This window comes from Pleurodeles waltl, chromosome 7 (genome assembly GCF_031143425.1).
Source record: "Pleurodeles waltl isolate 20211129_DDA chromosome 7, aPleWal1.hap1.20221129, whole genome shotgun sequence".
NCBI lineage: Eukaryota > Metazoa > Chordata > Amphibia > Caudata > Salamandridae > Pleurodeles > Pleurodeles waltl.
In genome coordinates, this window is record NC_090446.1 from 64129964 (window position 1) to 64154166 (window position 24203).

The 24203-nt window shown below is 44.2% G+C and overlaps 1 protein-coding gene across 1 annotated transcript in view; it reads left to right on the forward strand.

Annotated features, from left to right (window-relative positions):
• LOC138303636 (alpha-2-macroglobulin-like) overlaps nt 1-24203 on the forward strand; it is a 133922-nt gene that overhangs the window by 77609 nt on the left and 32110 nt on the right. The window contains exons 18-26 of the mRNA XM_069242933.1: nt 3557-3677; nt 5865-6093; nt 8037-8163; nt 9362-9480; nt 9679-9730; nt 10619-10705; nt 11797-11973; nt 12169-12247; nt 12794-12950. Of these exons, the coding sequence (XP_069099034.1) occupies nt 3557-3677; nt 5865-6093; nt 8037-8163; nt 9362-9480; nt 9679-9730; nt 10619-10705; nt 11797-11973; nt 12169-12247; nt 12794-12950 (1148 nt within the window). The remainder of the gene's footprint in view (nt 1-3556; nt 3678-5864; nt 6094-8036; nt 8164-9361; nt 9481-9678; nt 9731-10618; nt 10706-11796; nt 11974-12168; nt 12248-12793; nt 12951-24203) is intronic.

The window sequence follows — 24203 nt, forward strand, 5'->3', positions numbered from 1 at the left end:
CACGCCTCTTTATGTGCACTACAATTATCATTTGCAAAACCCCCTACCATATGATTGCAGTGGTCACAACTATGCTAATGTACGCCAGCCCTGGCTACATACTTAGTTCTAATGAGTGGAGTCCGAACTGACTAGAGGTGTGGAAAATGTTTTTTTTTTTTTTTGCAGAAAAGGTTTTGCAAAGGTGCAGATTTTTACCCCTAGGGAAAGTTACAAAGTTTCCCAGTTTACCTTTACATTCACCCAATCAAAACGTTTTCCGCATTTGTGAGATCATTTTAATTAATTTTAACTTTATTCTAACTCAGTTAAAAATGCATGCAGAGTATTTCTCTGGAAGTGTCTAAGTTACTCTATGCACATGGGGTAAAGCCTAATCCTGTAAAGTTTGTGGGTTTGCCATAAAACCTATTGAAGGTTGCAAAAAACCTTTTGTGTGCCCAAGTCTCAACTCCGACCTGCAACAACTCATTGTGCTTAAGACATTGACATATCAAGACTGCTCTGTTGATGCACCTGAACCATCACTTCAGTTAGGAACCCTGATGATCTAATCCCGGGGCAGTGGGACTCTAAAACAATGAACACATTTAAACATGTCGGGGTGGGACAGGATGTCCAGAGGTGAGCTCTGACCATCTGGAGAATTACGTAGGAGGTCAAGCTCGCGATTACAAGCACCCTTGGCACCTGCAATTGCAAATCACACAATGACAATGCAACTCAAAGTTGTCGAGTTGCATGCAAGTGCTCACTCTTCTGACTTGGTTCCTTCCCTACTTTTAACCAATGATTCCCACTTCACTAGGATGGAATATTGGAACAATAAAAACCTGCCTATGATGGGCATTGTCCAGGCTGCTTGGGGAACTCTCCTAGAATTATGACTTGCCATACTCACCTACCAGGATGCCATGTTGCAATTTGTCTAAGAGTGTTGCCCAAATATCACAGAAATGCAATTTTGAGGCATTTTTTATGTTATGTTTCACGTGATACACATTTCCATAACACGTTCCCTTATTATTGGCCCCTTCAAGTTCATTACTTAAAAACACCCTGGCCTCGAGGCTTTGCCAACCTTCAGAGTCTGATTTCTGGTAGTTTCAGCAGGATAACCAGTAGTGTGGGTGTGACATGCTGTATTATGAGGCTTTTGTGATTTTTGAAATTTGGCCCTCTCAGTGCTTAATTTGTCAAAAAATAACTATAAGCACCAGGGTCCAAGCAATTTCTGCTGCGGCTGTCACTGCACACAACTCCTACCACTGTTTCTAAATGCCAGTGCCTGCATTACCGTCTAGTGATCACATTCATATAATTATTAGCGGTGGGCAGTCAACTCTGCTCCGCTAGTGGAGTTTGCAGAGTTTTTCCCACTCCTCGCTCCGCTTAGAGCACGGAGCTGTGAAAAACTCCACGAAGCGGAGTTTTTTGCCATGTTAAGATGGCGACCGCGAGCGCGGAAAATCTTACTCTGGACCACTTTCCGGTGAGATTTCTCAACGCTGTCAGTCACGGATGGTCGCTACCGCTTGCGCTGAGGAACCTTCCGTTCGCGTTGAGGAAGCTGCCGGTCAAGTAGAAAATCTACTCGAGCAGCGGAAAAGATGAAGCGCCCTTTTGCGCTGCGTGTGATGCCATTTGCGCTGATCTTACAGCACGGGACAAACACCCAGTGCTAAAAATCAGCTTGAATGGTGCAACCTAATGCACTCCCCGCTTACGAACTCCGTGTAGCGCGGCCGAGTTTTTGGGGCACTTTGCAGAACTCTGCGAACTCCAACCAGGCCTAATAAGTATTTCATTGTGGACTTTTGCAGGCCATGTAATGATGTACGAGTGTCCTGGAAGTTCACAATTATTCTTATTTTTTTTGTATATTGCTTTTTATTTATTACTTTACTGATTTGTTCTGCTCAAAAAGGGGCAGACAGTGCCACTATGTGATGGACTTTGATAAGTAACTGCAGGTGTTGTAAAATATGTGCTGGTGTTGAGTACCAGAAACACCCGCACAAGTTAAGAAAAGTCTTGACACTCATACAGCTGGCTAACTTCGTGTCAAGTGCCAGCCCTGCTCCAGCTCCAGGCATGAGACAAGCCAGTTCACATACAGAACTATCCAAATAACAAACACCACTTTACTACACAGTTTCAGTGAATACGTAAAAAAACAGAAACCACGGAGTTCTTCTAGATGAAGGGGCCTTTTCAGGACACTAAACATGCAAGAAGGCAAACTACTCCAACCCAGTAGTCCCACACCTGCTCAGAGGAAATCTCTCAATGGAAACCCCGTGCAACATTTTAAAGAGGTAGGAACACGCAGAGAGGAAAGGTGCCCCCAGGTCTGGAAGGTCCCACTCTCAGGAAACCCCAGAAAAGAGCTCCTTGACCAGCAGAGGTTTGTGCCATGTACCATTTGACTTTTACAAACACACAGTTGCTGGACTGCACTACAGAGGGTTGATAATGTGTCTATCTACAGACTGTAATGTTACAGAATGTGGCATTTATAATGGCAAACTTTAGTTAAATCCTTAGTGCTTGCATCTAATGTTGTAATTGCCTGTCATGAATTGAAATTCTGGTGGGGGAAAAATTATCCCTCTTTCTGTACAAAGTAAAAAAAAAAGTAACATGTTATATAGTGTGGTAGTAACGCTTGCTCTTTACAGTACTAAAAGAAGGGTGAAAGAACTTTATAAAGCCTGTCTTTGATTTTTTCTTCTAGCCAAGCTAGGGCATCGCAACATCAGTTGTAACAAGATAATGTCATCACTACTCTACTGTAATAAGTTATTACACTTGAGTTGTGACATCAAACACCTCTGCCAGATTCATCTGATGGTGTAAAGAGCACTCTCTTCAGCTGCTTTTTCCTATGCAGTTTCAGTTAATTAGGAGTCATTTATGGCAGCATTTTTTTTATTTTATTCGGAAAGTTCATTTGAAGAACGTATCTCTCTCGTGCAGCCTATTGTAAACTACGACCGCTTTTTAAAGTATCATATTTAATAGCTTGTTATATATTTTTAAACAGCTTCGAAGAATTTCTGTCATTTTTACTTTCACAGTACAGCGTCCAACTTTTGTGCACATCTGCAGAGATTGTATCTTTCATTAGAAACCACAGATTAAAAATTGAAAATGGGAGAAGTGTAATGACCCAAAAAATATTAAGAGTAAGATACTCCTTATGATGAGTTCAACCTCTTTCCCCATTCCTCATTCCTTTTGTTGTTCCCTTTTTGGTCACAGAACTCTTTAATGATTTCTGAAAAGCTTACTAAATATGACAGCGGGTTCCTCATGCCATATATTAAGACAAATTTGGATTATCTACAAAAGGCTTACATAGAACTGGTGATGACTATACAGAGGCGTTGTCTGAAACCAAATATTGAATTTATCAGGGAATTGTGTGTAAAAAGATTTCAGAAACCCACAGTTATTTTTCCAGGATGAAATATTGTTGTGTTCCCAGTTAAAACGTATAATGTCCTTTGTTACTCAAATATGCTTGTATGCCGAAAGTTCTTTGTTTTCACAGCACACAGACCAATTGTGTTAACGCGAAAGCATGCTAAAGCTGGCGCGTTCAAAGAATCGGCGGTAGAGACCGTTCGCAGCTACTTCCCAGAGACCTGGATATGGGATCTGAAGACCACTGAGTAAGTAAAATATTTTCTTTTTCACCTGTCATCTAGAGCCTTACAACATCTTAGGATCCACCTGAAAGGTTGGGAGTGAGACGGTGGTAATGCAAAGTATCTCTTTACTGGCCACAAAGGTTCTTCAATAAAAGAAAAGTTCAATAGTCCCACAACACAAATCAGTACCCCTTTTCCTCCAATCCCTCAGTCAGCTCTTTCATGTTCCTGGTCGAGGACATTCCCAGCATCCTCAGCTCTTTCCTATTTGTCCTCTGAAGCATTGCCTGAGCCACGCTTGGCCAGGGAAAAATCTGCAGAACACCCGATGTTTGATGAGGAACTATACACAATGCGGGGTATCAGATAAATGCATTGGTTACTTAGGCACAGCTCCCAATTTATAAAATATATCTTTCTCTTTAAATCTGACCCTTTGCAAAATGTGCTTAAAGGCAGCAATTGAGTCAATTGAGCCCACATCTCTTTTCAACTGGTACATCATATATATCACAGGATAACATTTACATGAGAGGGAAACCACCAGAAGAGCTGTTTAACAAAATAATCAAACTTGTATTAGTTTTGTTATAAGAAAATCATACAAAATTAAAACCATAAATACAAAAGTCCTAAAAAGATGTTACCAAGATAAAAACCCCACCATAACCCCTGGATTTCCAAGGATGAGAATAAAGAGATCTTTTCAGGTAATTTATTCATTTCAATTTATACAATCTGTTGTGGTGCAGGAATACATGTTGATGTTTGCGGGGATATATACATGCTGTCCTTAAAATGGCCACAAACTACAGAAGTAAGATAATGAATGTCACCTGCACAATCAGATGTGAGGTGCAATCATCAAAACAGGATGCCAAACAAACAACGTTAGTCAATCTCTAAAACTGAGAATCTTAGCCAGTATCTGATGCAGCCGCAAGAAGGTAAGCTGGTCTTCAGGGCTTGTATAGACGCTGGCACCTGTAACACCTTCCCCAACACCATTTCTTATAGCCGCACCTTCTGGTGGCCCAAATGACCCCCTTGAGTTAACCACTCCTTCAATATCACTCACACCCACCCCGTCCTACCTCGATGTCCTCATACCCTGGTTCACCGGAAAATGAATACAACCAGGCCTCCATAATAAGTTCCATGGTTTCATGTCCAATAATTATCACACATATCAAAAACCAACACTGAAGAAGACAGAAGTTACTGTGTGAGATCATCATCGCCTATTACAAGTTTTATCCTAGAATTGAGGCATTATGTGGTTCTGCTTGTGGTGGTATCCTGAAGAAGCAGGATGAGGAAAGCCTGTAATAATGATGGTGAGTGTGAGAGAGAGAGAGAAAGACAGTCTTAATTTCTCTAGTCAAGGATGGATGAAGAAACTTGAATTGCCAGCTTTATTTGTTGTTAGTGATGCCTTATGAAGACAACCTCGGGTGCTGCTTGCAAGGCAAGGAGTGAGGGATAACTTTTAAAGAGAGAACTTCTGCCTTCTTCAGCTATTGTGTAGATGTTTATATTGCCACTCCAGTAGCTTTCATTGTTAAGGTTTTGTGCTTACCTTATCGGTTGTGGCTTGTGGAAGGGAAAAGGGGTGGTGCGGAGCATGATGGGGGAACAACAACAAAACAATAATAATTAAAATAAACGTACCTTTTGCACTGCTCCGACCCGCTCCGGTCCTCCACTACAGGCACAGGCTCCCAGCCTGCTTCGCGTCCAATGCTAACGCTGCTTTCAAGCTGCTGGCAGCATGAAAGCAACATTAGGATTTGACGGAGCGCACAGTCAAGGCGCTTAGATGCAGAGTGAGAATCTCAGCCTGTTGTCTTCAACTCAGCAACGCAGTGCTGGGTTGGAGAGAGGCTAGTGCGCATGTATGTTTGGCCGGCCTTAGACAAACGGCCAAACATACATGTGCACTACTCCCCCTCTGTCCCTATCATGCCCCATGGCCCCTCCCCTTTTACAGTAAAACCATAATAAACATAGTTTATTATGGTTTTACTGTAAATGTTTGGCAGCTACTGCTGCTTGTGGGGTTCTGGGGGGTGGGGTGGACACTCCTCCACCATAGCGGAGGAGCCGCCCCTGTACCTTATACTCTATACATCAGAAATATGGGCTGTCTCACAAATACTTTTGAGAATCATATTTTAATTATTCTTCCTTTTTACATTGCCTTACCAGTGACACAGGGAATGTGGAGCTCCCATGCACCATCCCAGACACCATCACTGAGTGGAAAGCCAGCGCGTTCTGCCTGGCGCCAGACACAGGCTTTGGCCTCTCCCCAACCACTTCCCTGAATGCCTTCCAGCCCTTCTTCACAGACATGACCCTTCCGTACTCCGTCATTCGTGGTGAGGCCTTCAGACTCAAGGTCACCGTCTTCAACTACCTGGACAGGTGCATACGTGTGAGTCTTTTTTATGTTTATTTCTTCATACCTTAATGAGGAAAAGTGGAAGATACCACAAATCTTTGGCATATGCTGCAATATATTGGACTGCTAGTACAAACCTATATTCTGTTCTTTGCCAATCTCTAGAAATGCCAGGGATGTAAACAATTTAAAGAATTTAAGAAGCAAAAAAATCTGAGACTGATCGAAACCTAAGTATACATAAGGGAGGTGTATAGTTAATATACACAGAAGCTGTTGGTTATATATAGTACATATCATGAAACAGACAGCCTTGGGGTGTGTCCCTGAGCATGGCAAGTGTCAAATTAGTATTGCTGATTGGAACATACCTTCGTTGACATCACATCTTAAATGGTAGGGTTGTTTCCACACATAATTGTGGCTATCTACCCACCTCAGTTGAGTTTTCAATTGAGGGTGACATGGTAGCATAATATTACACAACATTTATATAGCGCCTGCTAATCTTATGTGGAGCTCTGAAGCGCTTACCTACATGAGTAGCATGCTACACTCTGTAGGGTTTGTGGTTTGAAGTGTGGTGTCTTTGTTTTGATCCTGTGAGTGAAGTATTTCCAAGTCATGCATAAAGGGCATTTTTGGTGAGATTATCATGTTACCAGACACTTAGCAGAAAGATGGTTGAAGAAGTGTGGGAGACAGGCCAACAGTTTGTGCTTTAGTAAATGGGTCACTTTGAGCTGCTCTGCAGGTCCCTTTTTGGAATTTCTTACATTCATTGTCCACTTATCTGGATACTACGCTGGGTTGTTGTTTTTGAGATATTCTGTTTAAAGTTTATGGTCCTGAGCAGTCGTAGTTTAAGGGATAAATGGTGGAGGCAATGCAGTGGGAGACTAAATTAAAGGCCTCCCTTGGCCAGCTGCATGTGTCCATCTCTTCAATTATTCCATGCCTTATCAGATGCTAATGGGCGAGATATAGGGGGTCATTCCAATGTTGGCGGGCGGCGGAGGCCGCCCGCCAGAATTCCCCCCTCCGAAATACCGCGCCGCGGTCAAAAGACCGTGGCGGGTATTACAAGTTTTCCCCTGGGCTGGCGGGCGGTTGCTGAAAAACCGCCCGCCAGCCCAGGGGAAAACGACCTTCCCACGAGGATGCCGGCTCGTAATCGAGCCGGCGGAGTGGGAAGGTGCGACGGGTGCAGTGGCACCCGTCGCGTATTTCAGTGTCTGCAAGGCAGACACTGAAATACTTTGCGGGGCCCTCTTACGGGGGCCCCTGCCGTGCCCATGCCATTGGCATGGGCACGGCAGGGGCCCCCAGGGGCCCCGCGACCCCCCCCTACCGCCATCCTGTTCATGGCGGCTTTCCCGCCATGAACAGGATGGCGGTAGGGGGGGTCGGAATCCTCATGGCTGCGGAGCGCGCTCCGCAGCCATGGAGGATTCACACGAGCAGCGGAAAGTCGGCGGGAGACCGCTGACTTTCCGCTTCTGACCGCGGCTGAACCGCCGCGGTCAGAATGCTCGTTGGAGCACTGCCAGCCTGTTGGCGGTGCTCCCGTGGTCGGTGGCCCTGGCGGCCACCGGCCGCCAGGGTCAGAATGACCCTCATAGTGTGGACTGGTATAGTACTGGATGAAGGATATGAGCCTTATCCGCTTTGTCCTATGTGAGTGTAAGAGTACCAAGCAGTAAATGTATTATGCAGTCTGATCATCTGACTGCTGAGTGTTATGATATTAGTGTGGACTATAAATTGTACTTGTACCTGTGTAGCACCTTACTACCCTGGAGAGACTTTATAGCGCTTTACACCAGGTGCTACTGCTCTGGAACCCAGGATTAGTGGAGGGGTGTTTTTAGTTCAGGATTTTTTAAATTCAGGTCTCAGGGATTAATTTGGAGGTTACGAGGGGTGCGCTCTTTAAGGATGATGCATATGTGCCACCGTTGTCTTTATTTTCATAGGTAAGCATCACACTAGATAAATCAGAAGATTACCATGTAGAACCTACCGCAAAGGAGGAGGAGGGATACTGCGTTCCTGCCAACAAGAGGATCACTGTCTCCTGGGATGTAACTCTAAAAGCCCTCGGTAAGGATAACTTAAAATACAACCTTTGATCGGGCTGTCATAGCATCAGTTACCTTCCCTGGTGTGTCTTGCCGCTTGACAGAGAGGTTCTGGCACTGATAAAAATATCCCAGTAGAAAAGACAAACTTGCAACTTTTCCCTGCATCGAACCTGATACCTCCTGTTTGAAGAGCTCTTGAAGGGGATAGAAAAGATCCCATTAGAGTAGCACAGATAAGGCGACTGATCTTCACTCTACTGAAAAAATATTGCATTGCATCTTCTGAGCATTTTCCTGATAGTGATAACCAAGGGCCTCATGTATCAAAGGGCGGGTGGCAAGTAGGGAGCATAAATTCCGCATCTTTTTCAATGTTACTCAGCTACTAATCATATCAAATGCATACTCCTAAAGGACTGCAAATCCCACTGCCTTGGGAATATTATTGAGTCAAGTTGGCTTTTGCCTCCCTCTATGAATGACTATGAACCCAGATCCAGAGGCCTGTGAGGGAGAACAGACCTGAACTCCTTGCATTTGCATTCCCAGCATGTCAGCATGTTTTGTTAAAAGCAGCCCGTGCCTATTACAGGAACATGTGTTACAAAAAAAAAAAAAGTCATGCTGGGGAAACATTATGGAAGCTCAATTATCCCATTTGCAAATTGGGTATCTGATCAAAGATATATGGTGACAGCTGCGGTCAAAAACCACTGCTATATCTCATGGCAACTTACATGTAGGAGCAGGGTGCCCTTTTTATGTTGCTTCCTGTTTACAGGTTAGAAAGGGCTGCGAGGACAAACCCGCTTTTACAAGTTGGACTCACTTTCCAAAAGGACTTTTCTTTTACATTGTAAAAAGGTATTGTGCATTCTCAAACCGTGACATTTTGTGAATTGCAGATTTTTCCAATGCAATAGACCTAAGGGTCTCCATCAGAGGACCTTCTGCTTCTTACTGTAAAGGTAATTTGCAGTGGAACTGAGAAATTCCTGCTGGAAGAGAGATTTTCATCTCTCCGCTATGACCTAGAGTGGCCATTATGGAGACCTTCCCATATAGCTAACAAACTCCTAAGTAACTTAACTGAACACAATTAAACTATGTGTGCTCTTAAATGAGTCTCAAACCTTGGCTTGGGGATAGAGGAATACATTTTGATGTTTGCTCCTTCTCTTTGTCTCCATGATCTTTTCTGTTGCTACTTATTTTAGGTGAGGTGAATTTCACAGTTAGCGCTGAGACAGTGAAAGCAGAAGGCCTGTGTGGGAACCTCATTGTTGCCCACGATGTGCAGAGGAAAGATACAGTCATCAAATCTCTTCTGGTGGAGGTAATGTAGGGGTCGTGTTTGCTTCTGACCCTTATTTCATTGGAATTTTCCCTTTATCTGGCATACAATTCTTGCATGAGACCTCCTAGATACAAACCAGTATTTCCTGCCACTGCCTTCCTAGTTTTTCCCAATGTTCCTTTTCTCCCTGAAGAAGATATTGGTTTTCTACCTTGTGTGTTGTTTTCTTTTTTGCAGCCTGAAGGGATAGAGAAGGAAGAGACTGAAAATGCTCTGATATGTGCAAAGAGTAAGTTCATTACATATGATGGCATCACCAATGTTTAATAATTAGTCTTCACCCATATTACACCTGATACTTTGTGGTTAGATCCCTGCAAATGTATTCTTGACCTGTGACTTATCATCTGTTCCAGTACTGAGACCCACACAAAACTCAATTAGTGTACATCAATTCTAATCAGCAGAGGCATCTTCTGTTATTAACTATTTCTGATGCTGCTTTGTATCTCTTACCCACTAAGTGCCACATACAGGTCTTTCAATGTGCCTTAATCTTGTTCTCTACCACCCTCTGCCAATCCCATCCCTGAGCATGCATACAGCTTATTCAAAGTATCTCAACCCAGCATTAAGCTCCCTTTGAAATGATGGTACTCCAAACCCCATTGAACTCTTAATGCAACTTGTTTCTGACTTCCATTACCCTCTGGCATTCTAGTAATAGTGCTGACATACTGTTGTCCCAATTTACCCTAAGCCTGAGCTGCAACTTGCTTATCTATTGCACTAATGGCCCAAACAGCCCAACAAAGTGCCCCACTCCTAAACCGTATATCCAAAGCGTTCATCCCCTACTTGTTTGGCACCAGCCCAAAGTACAGTTGTAGATATGGAAAACAGTGTTTTATCATTTGTGCACTAAACAATATCTAAATGTATTCAGACACATATTGGTCTATAGGGCAAGGATCTGAATTGTTGCAAATACTAATTCGTGATATTTACAGAGTTTAGACTTTATTGTTCTTTCAGGCTCTACATCAGATTGTCGCCAAGAAAGCAGTAAATGAGAACATTCAAATCAGGGTGATCTCAGTTACCCTCTCCAACCTCCAGTGCACCAGAGCAGAAAGCACTTCCTATGTCTCACACCATGTCTTATGTTATCTTTTAGCCGACAGCCCTGTTTCGGAAAAGATTTACCTCAAGGTCCCTGAGAATATGGTGGAAGGATCCTCACGGGCGTATTACTCCATTGTTGGTGAGTGATCGTTGAGACCCTCACACATTTCCTGCCCCTGTTGTAGATTCTGAAGGCACCTACATTGACCCATCAGTTGCCTGGGATACACTTTCATCCTGCTTTGACCAAACAAATGTCAAAAGGCTCTCGACTGGTGCATGGCTTCTGGTTGAGCTAAGGGTCTCCTCCATCCTGGGAATTATATTTTACATTTCAGTTAAATATAGTTTGCAGCACAGTCAAATTAAAACAAGAGTATGCAAAGCTTACACCTGGACTTAAAAATGTCATCTCAAAATTGAAAAATTACAGAAATATAAAAAACGACAAGTATTAAAAAGCAACATTGTTCTAATTAGCGAAGAATATTCTTTAGAGACACTGTCCAAACCTTTGACCAAAAGTAATAAATATGCAGCCAGTATCTTGTAACACAGCCAAGCCACCTCAACACTGTTTATAAAAGAGCATGCTATGGGTGGGCAACTTGGGGAAAACCACAGTTCCAGGTTCTGTGCTGCCAAGCCCGTCACCATTTTAAAACTGTGCACCATGTGAGCCTATGCGGATAAAAGTTGAAGTATTAGAGAGGACAGTGCCCTGGAGGAGGATGGAGGTTTGAGTCTGCCAGAAGAGCTGTGCATGAACTTTGGGATGATGGAGTGTAATGAGCAGACAGTCTTTTTAAGCAGGTAGAGCATGAGCAGTCACTCTGCCCTCCAAACACACATTTATTCCGACACCGCCTACTATATCCTGGAGATTTTGAGACACCTGGAATGGCCTACAACCATGCTGAGCCTCTCCACACATTAACTGGAACCCCACTGTATTCACCATGTGATATGAGCTGTTAACAGGGTGATCATGTAAAGAGTGCCAATATCGTGTGACATATTGATGGAACTGTATGAGTTGTCTTGTTTGGTGATGCTTTTCTGCCGTCTCTCAAACAAAACTTTATGATGGACAATATTGTAAATATGTTCCAAAAATATTGCAAGTGGTGCATCAGGGAAATCCTATTGGAAAGTGGATGGGGCTGTGTAATGCAGTACTAGACTCTAAAAGATGATTTACCACACCTCTGAATTTTCTCCATCTTGCAGGAGACTTTATGGGAACCGTTGTTCAGAACTTGCACAAACTCCTGCGGATGCCCTCTGGCTGTGGAGAGCAGAACATAGCCCTTTTAACTCCCAACATCTATGTACTGGATTATTTGAACAAAACCGGGCAACTGACCGCTGAAATAAAATCCAAGGCGATTGAACACCTTATAAGTGGTGAGTGATGCAATTATCAATCCAGTTTGTTATTATTTAACTTGGAGGGTTGTACATTTGTGCTCATATCAAGGAGATCCAGAGAAGACATGTTCCATTAACCCTAATATAGCACCTTCTGAGTGGACAATATGTTACACAGCTGCTAACGCCGTAGCTAACTTTGTTCTGTGCTGATCATCTTCTTGCCCCTAGGTTACCAAAAGCAGCTGCGTTACAAGCACCACAATGGCAGCTACAGTGCATTTGGCCCTCCTGGGAAGGGAAACACCTGGTGAGTACTTAGCAATGGTTAGCAACTCAGGTACCTTCCTCTATATGACTGCAAGACTGGGAGTGATCGAGGATGGAGAACTCTCTCTCTCGCCCTATTTTGGCAAACCTTAGAAAGTAAATCCTTCATTACTCAGTGTGATTAGGTAGATCTTGGTTCTGGTGCCATTCCTGCCCTGTAGAGGCCAAAACAGTACCTCAAGCACACAGAAGACGCCTCTTTAGGTCTCACCATAGGACACCATAGTTGGTGTCACTGATAAGTAATTGCCTAATGTCTCAAGAGTGTGAAGTTTCCTTTTACCCTCGGAGTGCCTATGAAGCGTTTCACTCAGAAGCTTGTTATGTTATGATATGTCGTGTTACGTTATGTTACGTTATGCTACCAAAATTTGTAAAGCGCCTGGTTACTCCAACTGGAGTGTCCCCGCGCTACGGTCCATGGCCCAGCTTACCAAATTTGCAGTTTCCTTCTCTGAACTAGAACAGCCTGAAAGAACTTGTTGATTTATCAGAAAAGTTCTATGTCTTGTTTTTTCTCTTTCAGGCTGACAGCCTTTGTGCTCAAGTCATTTGCTCAGGCCAAGACACACATTTTCATAGAAGAGAAGCAACTGTCGAAACCCCTGCACTGGCTCTCATCCCATCAGAAGGATAATGGCTGTTTCGAGAGTGTGGGATCGCTCTTCAACAACGCTTTGAAGGTAACTGGTTACCCAGGTTGCTCTAGTGAGGGGTGAAGCTGGTCTTTGTGTATGCCAGTGTGTAAGGGTGTGGCAGATAGGTCTGCTAAAAATTGAGCAATCAGGGCATTTGAGTGAGTAATGTTTGGTACACTGCACCCTCCCATGCAGGCCATGTAAATCCCAGAAGATCAGTATCCGGCTCCGAAGGTAGTGCAAATGCCTGTCGCGACAATGGAACACTATGAATAATAGGGCACTTGGGGGTGTTCTACGCCACTAGCAAAGCCAGACTAATGTGGAATGTACTTAAAAACCAGGTCCCAGTCGCAGAGAAACTTAAATGAACTTTTGTTTATAAACACACCTTATGACAGTGTTTGATGTCTTCCTTGGTACTGGATGCTAGGGTGCTTTGGCAAAGATTGGAGGAGTCCCTCAAGCAAGTTAAATCCCAGACTTTTCATAGCTATTCCCTGGTTTGGAACTGCATTCTGAAATTGACCGAATTCCTATCCGCCACCAGGAAGGGAGGTACCATAACATGGCGCATCCATCACTAGGTGCCATTGTTTGTGGAGGGGACAAAATACCCTGGTCTGCCTTATTCTTGCCTCAAGTCTCACAATCATTTCATGACTAAGGGCCTGATTTAGATTTTGGCGGATGGGTTACTCCGTCACAACGGTGAAAGATAGCCCGTCCGCCAAAATAAAAATCCTATTAAATCCTGTGGGATTTATATTTCGGCGAACGGGCTATTCGTCACATTTGTGAAGCAGTAACTCGCCTGCCGAAATCTAAATCAGACCCTAAGCATTTTTGGGGTTATTCCAACTTTGGAGGAGGTGTTAATCCGTCCCAAAAGTGACGGTAAAGTGACGGATATACCACCAGCCGTATTACGAGTTCCATAGGATATGTGACACTCAATAAGGCAGTTGGGTAATGAGGTAATGTAATTAGAAGACTAGCTAAGTTGAAGAATGATGCAAGTCAGCCATGCACTTTGCTCTGGATACCAATAGCAAGACATTGGCTGAAAAGGAGCTGGTGGTCCACAATAGATAGATCCAAGAGTATAACTGCATTTTGATAGCTCTTGTCAGCATTCATCTGCATATTATCCACTGCTGCCTGCAAATCTAGGGCCAGATGTAGAAACGAAACATTTTGCGACTTGCAAATAGCGAGTCATAGCGACTCGCTATTTGCAACTCGCAAAATGTTATGCAGTACGGTGTCTCAGACACCGACTGCGACTCGCTATGGGGTCGCAATGACCCACCTCATGAATATTCATGAGGTGGGTCACAAATTGCGGCCCCATAGCGAGTCAAGGCACTCGCAAACATGGAGGCCTGCTGTAGTCAGCAGACCTCCGTGTTCGTGACTGCTTTAAATAAAGCAGTTTTTTTTTTTTTTAAGTGTAGCCCGTTTTCCTTAAAGGAAAACGAGATGCACTTAAAAAAAAAAACCGAAACCTTTAGTTTCGGTTTTTTTTCAGGGCAGGCAGTAGACCACTCGCTGCCCTGAAAAAAATTTTGGGGGTCCATTCACAAACTGGAAGGGGTCCCATGGGGACCCCTTCCAATTTGCGAGTGGGTTACCATCCACTTGAAGTGGATGGTAACTGCGATACGATTTGCCACCGCGTACGCGGTCGCAAATGGTATTGCATCCCACTCAGACTCGCAAATAGGAAGGGAACACCCCTTCCTATTTGCGAGTCGGAAATGCATTTTGCGAGTCGGGCCCGACTCGCAAAATGCATTTCTGAATAGGAAACTGCGATTTGCGACTCGCAAACGGCAAATTTTGCCGTTTGCGAGTCGCAAACAGTTTCCTACATCTGGCCCCTAATTTATTGATTCAATTAGAGTGAAAGACTACTTGAGAATAGTAGTCTAAAGGATCATTGAGTTCGAATTATTACCATGATTGTTTTACGTACAACCGATTGTAGCATTTTTGCAACCATGGATAGTAATGGAATAGGCTGATAATTAAAAGGAAATTTTGGATAAAGTTCTGTTTTTCTCCAAAGCAGAATAACAGTGTCTATTTTGAAGGTGTCAGGAACAATGCAAAGAGAGAGAGGAATTAAAAATATCAAGTAATGCAGGAGCAAGAAATCCCTTCAGCGAAGAAAGGAGCTTTACAGAAGTTGGATCAATAGGTAAAGCAGTGTGACATGCCTAGATTGAGTAATGAGAATTTATACCAGGATGAAGTTATTGATTCTTTCGCAGTTCTAATGTAAGCTTTTGGGGCAGAGGTTCTATGTATGAAAAATCAGATGATCTTAATGTTTTGAACTATTCAGCCGGTTGAGTCACAAAAGGTTTGAAAGTACAAGCAGCCATTTAAGGATCTGCCCAAAGCAGAAATCTGATTTGCTATTTAAAAAATCTCCTTTTGCTTGTCATTAGCATTTAGAATAAGTTAGTCAAAGAGAGAACAATTTGTTTCTTTAATGGTCATTTTATATTTGTGAAAATAATTTTTAAACTGAGTTTTCAGTGGCAACTCATGAATGTCTCCATATACGTTCAGCATGCTCAGTATTTTCTTTAAATCTTTTAATTTATCATTGAACCAGAGAGATGATTTAGAATTTTATCTTACCAGGGGCTAGGCTTTCCACAATTGCAGAAATGGTGGAATGGTACTATGCATACTTAGCCGATGGGTAAGAGTTGCTACTAGGAGGACTCAGATCACGCATTAGCTGGGTACCAAAACTACTGGGAGATGTTGGTTCCAATAGTGCATCATGGCTTTGCAGCATAGGTCGTTAGGTTTATGACCTTAAAGTAAAAACTTAAATTTAATAATGTGGTGATCGGACCAGTCTGGTAGTAGAATTTCTAGTTACCTACTAAGCAAGTTGGAACTGATAACTCATTAGATTATGCGATGAGATATGCTTGTAGCCTGGTGAACTAAGTTATGGAGCATCTGTAAATAGTATCTGGAAGTCATTTAAATTGTCTTCATGAATGTTAAATCACCAACAGTGATAGGCATAGCATTCAAAAATGACTTTTTGTTATCAAAATAGCTACCCGGCCACCACGTTTAGTACCTAGGCTTTTGGCTGTAATTGACATAAATTCAGGTGACAATTAAAGGTTCCTCAAACCTGGGTTTAAGTCATTCCTCTGTTTTGCCCTAAAGATGAAATTGTTTAGAAAATTGTAAACTTCCAATCTGTGCCTCTGGACAGAATTTTTTAATTAGGGCTATTTTCAAGGATGCACTTCATATTCTGACCTTCAGAAGAAGGAGCTGATATCGAGCGTAGGTTTGGATCAGGCGCTAACGTTTCATGTGCCTAGAAGAAATTTAATACGAATTTGGAAATGGGCATAGACGGGTTACCTAAGTAGAGGAGCTTATCTCTGCTTTGCCTCGATGCCACAGAGATGACTTGTTCTGCTAGTGCCATTCAAGCTGTGTGAGGTGCTCAAAATGATGCTTAAAATAGCATCATTGTCAGCCGATCATCTTAACTTCGCACAGACGGGCTTGCTTTTGGTATGCCTTAGCGCACAGGGGACAAGTGGGCTGTCATTGTTATGCCGCACCGAACCTCTGCACTGGCTCAGAGCAGTCGACAATAACTAAACTGTGCTGAGGTAGCGCTGTGCAGGGAAGACCTCTCCTTGGTGATAGCCTTCCCCCGTCTCCGCTGCTGCGTGCTGTGAGCTAGTACTGCACTGAATGGCAATTTGAAACTGTGGACCTCTGGTAATTTGTCACAATCCTCCACTCATCATGAATATGTATTTATATATCTCACAAATGATATCATTGATGACATCACTGATGGCACCACCAGTGACATGCAAGGTCCACAGTGGTTACAGCCTGTGAGTATGCATTCTACATACCCCTCAAATATATCAAGTATAACCTGGAGCCTTTGACGTCATACTATGTTATTGCATGAACGTGATGCACAGTGTATTGCTGCGGTTTAGTGCATGTTTATATAACTCTGCATGTATCATTCAGCGTGTTTAATGTTTTCTCAACTCTTAAGTGTCTTAGGCCTTTATGCTATATTTCTTGTTGCTTGTCTGTCAGAAAAGAAAAATGTTATCAATGATCTCATTTGTGATGTCATCTGTTATGTCAAGTTTGAAGTATTGATGAGTGAGTAATGGTGGAGTAAACAATCCCCTCATAGCCCACTGGTACAAAAGAAGTCAAGGTAACAATGTCACCTTCACGCCTTCTGTGAGAAAGTGAAAAACAGAGCATTTTACAGGTCAGAATCTGCTTTCCAATTATTACTCCATCGTAAATTTTCATCAGTATATCAATCAGCCAATCCACAATAAGGGTCATGGCACTGATCTATTACTGGGTAAAAATATTAATATCAGGCATATTCAAGTTTGACCTATCGTATGGTCCAGTGCTTAATTTGTAAATAAAAATGTGCTGGTGCCCAAAGCCCTACTCTTAAACAAACGGCTGTTGCAATTAGAATACTGAGGCTGCGCAATCCTGAAACCATCTCAGGCCTCTTCAATCCATTTACAGCACTTCCTGCCTCTTCATATCACTTTTGCAGCTTTCTGCTTTCTCCCATTGTGAAGCTTTCTCGTTTTCCTCCTCCTCCGTCTGCAGTAAATGCTTGAGACAGAAAAATAAGTGCCGGCCCTCAAAAATAAGTGCTGGTGCGCCACACCAGAAACAACAAGCACAAATTAAGCACTGGTATTGTCAGACTACTGCTTGCTAATTTCTCAGACAGAGCTTCTATGTCTGATTAAGGTCAAAACAAACTTTGTTAGGATTGCCATTAGAAAAGGTCATTGTGCTATCCTTACTTACTCCGATAACCAGAGACGTAACTTCAGGGGAGGTGTTTGAGGTCTGCCACCCCCCAAATAAGTGCATTTTCGGCTTGGTAGTTGAGTCTGAGGTTACTAAATCTGTGTTGGTTGTTCATGTGGTTCACTTGTTCATCTTTTTGGATTGGGAACTTAAGTATATACAGTGATCGGTTTATCATAAAAGTAGTACATTTGCATCCATAGAAGTACTCCTTAAATGGGTGCAAACTTACTACTTTTTGGAATTCGCAAATATTGGCAGTAGTAGGCTTGGAAAGGTATGCCAGCCTCAGGTTTTCAAGCATACTACTGTCAATCAAACACCTAAAATGCTTGCAAATAGTTTAACCACGGGCAATTGCTCAGGATAGATTTCCAACCCATACATTTTTGATCACTGTGGCACTCTAAACAGAGTGCCTGATCTAATGCAAATCAGCGCTGACCCTGTTCTTCTTGAGAATAGATCATCCTGAACCTTGATCATTTCTCCCCTCTCCCCTGCAGCTCACTGCTTATCTAGTGGGGAAATTACTTTTTGGCATCATGAACCTGAATGTCATCTATGTGAGATCATGATGAGCAACAGCACTTCCTTTTAAAAGATGAGCCTAACCCACTTAAATAAGATTCTGAAATCCAATTGTGCAGAAACGAATGATAAAGAAATTGATCTTAATGTGCTTTATTTAAAAGAACCAGGAATATGGCCACTTCCAAATGAATTTCTTTTACTTTCAGTTAGAAATATTTCAGAGAGACAATGGAAGGTTTGTGTCCCAATCGGAGAAAGAGTTAGAAAACATTGAACCTTAGACGAGCTGCAGGTTTTCAGTATACATAGGGGAAGAAGAGACTGTTACCTTTGGTTAATACCGACGGCAGCAGTAAAAATTGGGGAGAGCTGCAATGTTCCCAGAAAGGGGTGCAGTGTGTTGTACTTCCTTGAACATCATAAAGACCACTTGCCAGAGTGAGTTGGAGAAAGAAGCCAGGAGAAGCAGGGACTATGGAAAGACTCATTTTTGCATCTGATGAAACACCTGATCTGTCATGTAAAACCTCCAGCATCTCTAGCACATAAGGCCAGACTTAATGGAAAATGCTGGTGCACGGAGCTGCGCCAAATTTGGCAGCGTTTTGCACTGTCATTTTCACAATGCAGGGCTGCACCGTATTTATTAGAAAACGGAGCACCCCTGTGTTTCCCCCTGCGCCAGCCCTAAATTTGCTGCTGTGCGCCAACATAGCCACCCTTGCACTGTAGTGCAAGGATAGCTGCGTTGAGGGGGAGATTGTTTTTGTGCAGGAAGGAGAACCTTCCTGCACAAAACCAATCTTAAATGGCGATTTGCTCTTTCTATGTGTTCTGCAAAATGCAGCACACCTAGAAAGAGCAAAAAAAGCATTTCTCCTCTTTGTGCCACTCTAATGCCACCCCTGGGGTGGCGTTAGATTTTGGCACTGCCTCAGGTTTACAAAAACTCGTAAATCTGGGGCAGCGTCAAAATGTTATGGGTGTTGCTGTGGCACGCCCTCAGCAACACCCATTGCAGGCACCTTCCAAGCAAAGTTCTGCGTGTGAAGGGAGCGTATTTACAAGGTGGCGTTAAGCCACAAACAGTGGCTTAACGCCACGTTGTAAATACGGCACAGGGTATAGTGCCACCGGAGCGTTACAAAAAGTGATGCTCCAGTAGTGCTAGGGGCTCTTAAGTATGCCCCATAGTGTGGAGTCAGTAACTTGCTTTGTGTCACATCCTCACTTCTACAACCAGGCCTCGTCAAAGGTGTCCTCAGATGATGGGCCAAGGACACCGCAAAGGGGCCTCTTCAGACAATGCACATCATGCTGAGCACCTAATCACAAACTCATTGGCAACAACACAACTCAACCTGTCAATACTGTGCCTTGAACACTACCAGGTAACACTCGTGTTATTCTAAGCCTACTGACATTTGAAATCTGTTTCCACAGGTTACTCCACGTCTTTTGCATTCCAGGTGTAAGGTGGAGGTGACACAGACACCCCTGGAATTCAAAAGCGTCTATTGCAGAAACAACTGAGTTGCTTCAGACTGTAAAGTCAACAGATGTTCTGTTAGTTGCACGACCATGGTGTGTCTTCTCTCCTGTCCTGGAAAGCATGCAAAGTTTTAGTGCTGTAGACGTTCAGTAATTTCCTAACTCATTCCATTAAAGTCTTTACGTGAAATTCTTGGAAAACAAAATTATATTTTATGATAAATCATAACTAAACACCTTTAGAAATAATTATTAACGTATGCAAAAAGAACTGGCGCATGCCTGTCTTGGCATATTAAAAACAGAATTATTGGTTCTGCCAATATTTTTTATTTGTGTGTATGGCGTGCTCTAGCAGGCAAAAATCCTGACTAAAACATCTAAAAAAGGCCAACTGCAAATAAATAGATTGCTGCCTGATCGCGACGCATGGAAGATATAAATAATTGAATGTAATGTTTTTCAGTTTAGTTTTGAGATGTAAAATAGTCCCTCCTGCATTACAATGAATGCACCCCATATGAGGTTTAATGATACACTACACTGCCATTAGAATGAGGTGAGAGAAATGTACTCCAGTTGAAAGAGCCAAACCACTTTAAGTACATTGTAAAGATCTGGTAACACGGTCCCTGTTAGAAATGGGGTTTTTGGTTGGATAATTGTAGGTCAAAACGAATAAAGTTGCAATGTGAATTTGTAGAGATATCACTGAAAAGTGATATGGAGTGTCTTAAGTCCTTAAAAAGCAAACAAAGTCTCTTTCAAGCACAAAGTACCTGGTTTGGAGTGGAAAATCTCCTCAGAGGGCCACAGAAGAAGAGATACGTGGAAAAATGGGGCGTGCGTCGATTTCACCCCAGCACACACGGACTTGCGTCGTTATTTTCCACGCGGGGAAGTCGTGCGTCGTTTACCGGCGCGCGGACAGTCTCTTTCTGTGGATCGCGGGGATTACCAAATGTCCCGGGTCTGTGCGTGGATTTTCCTGCTTGTTTTCCGGCTGCGCGTCGTTCTGCGGGGCTGCGCGTCGAAGTTTCGATCTCACGGCAGGCGTCGAGTCGATTTCTCCACTGGAGGTCGGGCGGCGTTGTCCTTGCGAAGCCGTGCGTCGAAGTTCCGGTCGTTCCGAAGGCGTTGCGTCGCTCAGTGTCCGTGTGCGGCGTTTTTCTCGCCGCGGAACAAGCTGTGCGTCGAAAATTTCGGCGCACGGAGCGTCCAAGTGAAAAAGAGAAGTCTTTTTGGTCCTGAGACTTCAGGGAACAGGAGGCAAGCTCTATCCAAGCCCTTGGAGAGCACTTTCACAGCAGACAAGAGTTCAGCAAGGCAGCAGGCCAAGAGCAAGGCAGCAGTCCTTTGTAGAAAGCAGACAGGTGAGTCCTTTGAGCAGCCAGGCAGTTCTTCTTGGCAGGATGTAGTTTCTGGTTCAGGTTTCTTCTCCAGCAAGTGTCTGATGAGGTAGGGCAGAGGCCCTGTTTTATACCCAAATGTGCCTTTGAAGTGGGGAAAACTTCAAAAAGTGGCTAAGAAGTGCACCAGGTCCCCTTTCAGTTGAATCCTGTCTGCCAGGGTCCCAGTAGGGGGTGTGGCAGTCCTTTGTGTGAGAGCGGGCCCTCCACCCTCCCAGCCCAGGAAGACCCATTCAAAATGCAGATGTATGCAAGTGAGGCTGAGTACCCTGTGTTTGGGGTGTGTCTGAGTGAATGCACAAGGAGCTGTCAACCAAGCCCAGCCAGACGTGGATTGTAAGGCACAGAAAGATTTAAGTGCAAAGAAATGCTCACTTTCTAAAAGTGGCATTTCTAGAATAGTAATATTAAATCCGACTTCACCAGTCAGCAGGATTTTGTATTACCATTCTGGCCATACTAAATATGACCTTCCTGCTCCTTTCAGATCAGCAGCTGCCACTTCAACAATGTATGAGGGCAGCCCCAATGTTAGCCTATGAAGGGAGCAGGCCTCACAGTAGTGTAACAAACGAATTTAGGAGTTTTACACTACCAGGACATATAACTACACAGGTACATGTCCTGCCTTTTACCTACACAGCACCCTGCTCTAGGTGTTACCTAGGGCACACATTAGGGGTGACTTATATGTGGAAAAAGGGGAGTTCTAGGCTTGGCAAGTACTTTTAAATGCCAAGTCGAAGTGGCAGTGAAACTGCACACACAGGCCTTGCAATGGTAAGCCTGAGACAAGGTTAAGGGGGCTACTTAAGTGGGTGGCACAACCAGTGCTGCAGGTCCACCAGTAGCATTTAATCTACAGACCCTAGGCACATATAGTGCACATCACTAGGGACTTATAAGTAAATTAAATAGTCCAATCAGGTATGATCCAAAGTTACCATGTTTAAAAAGGGAGAGAGCATATGCACTTTAGCACTGGTTAGCAGTGGTAAAGTGTGCAGGGTCTAAAAGCCAGCAAAACAGGGTCCAAAAAGTGGAGGGAGGCAGGCAAAAAGTTAGGGGTGACCACCCTAAGGCATGTCAGGTCTAACATGTGTCCCCCCCAGCTGAAAGTGGGGAGAGCTACCCGACCTCCTGGGAGCTCTCATCGCTAAGGCGGAAGTATCTGGAGAGACCATCAGCATTGGTGTGGTCAACCCCTGGGCGATGCTCCACCGTAAAGTCCATCCCCTGTAGGGAAATGGACCACCTCAAGAGTTTTGGATTCTCACCCCTAATCTGCATGAGCCATCTGAGGGGCCTGTGGTCTGTCTGAACCCGGAAGTGAGTCCCAAACAGGTAGGGTCTTAGCTTCTTCAGTGCCCAGACCACAGCAAATGCTTCTCTCTCAATAGCACTCCACCGTTGTTCCCGTGGTAATAGTCTCCTGCTAATAAAGACTACTGGTTGGTCTGCGCCCTCCTCATTCAGCTGTGCTAGAACAGCCCCTATGCCATGCTCTGAAGCGTCTGTCTGAACAATAAATTCCTGGGAGTAGTCAGGGGCCTTGAGCACGGGGGCCGTGAACATGGCTTCCTTCAGAGAATCAAAGGCTTTCTGACAGGCTTCTGTCCAATTCACCAACCTAGGTTGTTTCTTGGAAGTGAGTTCTGTCAAGGGGGACACAATGGTACCATAGCCCTTGACGAACCTGCGGTAGTATCCAGTGAGGCCCAAAAAGGCTCTCACCTCAGTCTGTGTTGTAGGTGGTTGCCAGGCCTTGATAGTTTCAATCTTGGCCTGGAGCGGCTGCACCCTTCCACCACCTACTAGGTGTCCCAAGTACACCACGGAACCCTGCCCAATCTGGCACTTACTAGCCTTGATAGTCAGGCCTGCCTGTTGCAGGGCCTGAAGTATCTCCTTGAGGTGGAGCAGGTGTTCCTCCCAGCTGGAACTGTAGACAGCTATGTCATCTAGGTAAGCTGCACAGAAGGCATCTTTACCAGCTAGGACCCAGTTAACCAACCGTTGGAAGGTAGCGGGGGCATTTTTCAGCCCAAATGGCATCAACCGGAATTGGTAATGGCCATCAGGGGTGGAAAAAGCAGATCTTTCTTTAGCCCCCTCAGTCAGGCCAATCTGCCAGTACCCGGAAGTAAGATCGAACATACTCAGGAACTTAGCAGCACCTAGCCTGTCAACGAGCTCATCAGCTCGGGGGATGGGGTGAGCATCAGTCCGGGTGACTGAATTGAGACCCCGGTAGTCCACACACAACCGGAGTTCTGGTTTCGCACCTGGGGCAGTAGCCTTGGGAACCAATTCCACAGGGCTGGCCCAGGCACTACTGGATTTCTCAATAACCCCCAAAGTCAACATCTTGGAGACCTCCTCCTTGATGCTGGCCTTCACCTTATCTGACAGCCTGTAAATTGTGTTCTTTACAGGGGCACTGTCACCTGTGTCAATGTCATGCACACAGAGGTGGGTTAGTCCAGGTGTAAGGGAGAACAGGGGGGAGAACTGCTCTAACAGCTCACAGCAGTCCCCTCTCTGGGTTGGAGTCAGGGAGTCAGAGAGAATGACACCACCTACTGACCCATTCCCTTCTTTGACAGCGAGAAGGTCGGGGAGAGGTTCACTCTCCTCTTCCATGCCCTCATCGGTGACTAGGAGCATACTGACCTCAGACCTCTCAAAGTGAGGTTTGAGCTGGTTGTGATGGAGGACCCTTAGGGGTTGCCTAGGGGTCTTGAGGTCCACTAGGTAAGTGGCCTCCCCTTTACGCTCCTTGATCTCAAAGGGGCCAGTCCAGCGGTCCTGGAGAGCCCTGGGCTCTACTGGCTCCATCACCCAAACTTTGTCTCCAGGTGAGAACTCAACTAGAGTGGCCTTCTGGTCGTACCACTCCTTCATCACCTCTTGACTGGCCTCGAGGTTACTCTGGGCCTCCTTCCAGAAGTGTTGGGTTTGTTTGCGGAGGGCCAGCATGTAGCTGACC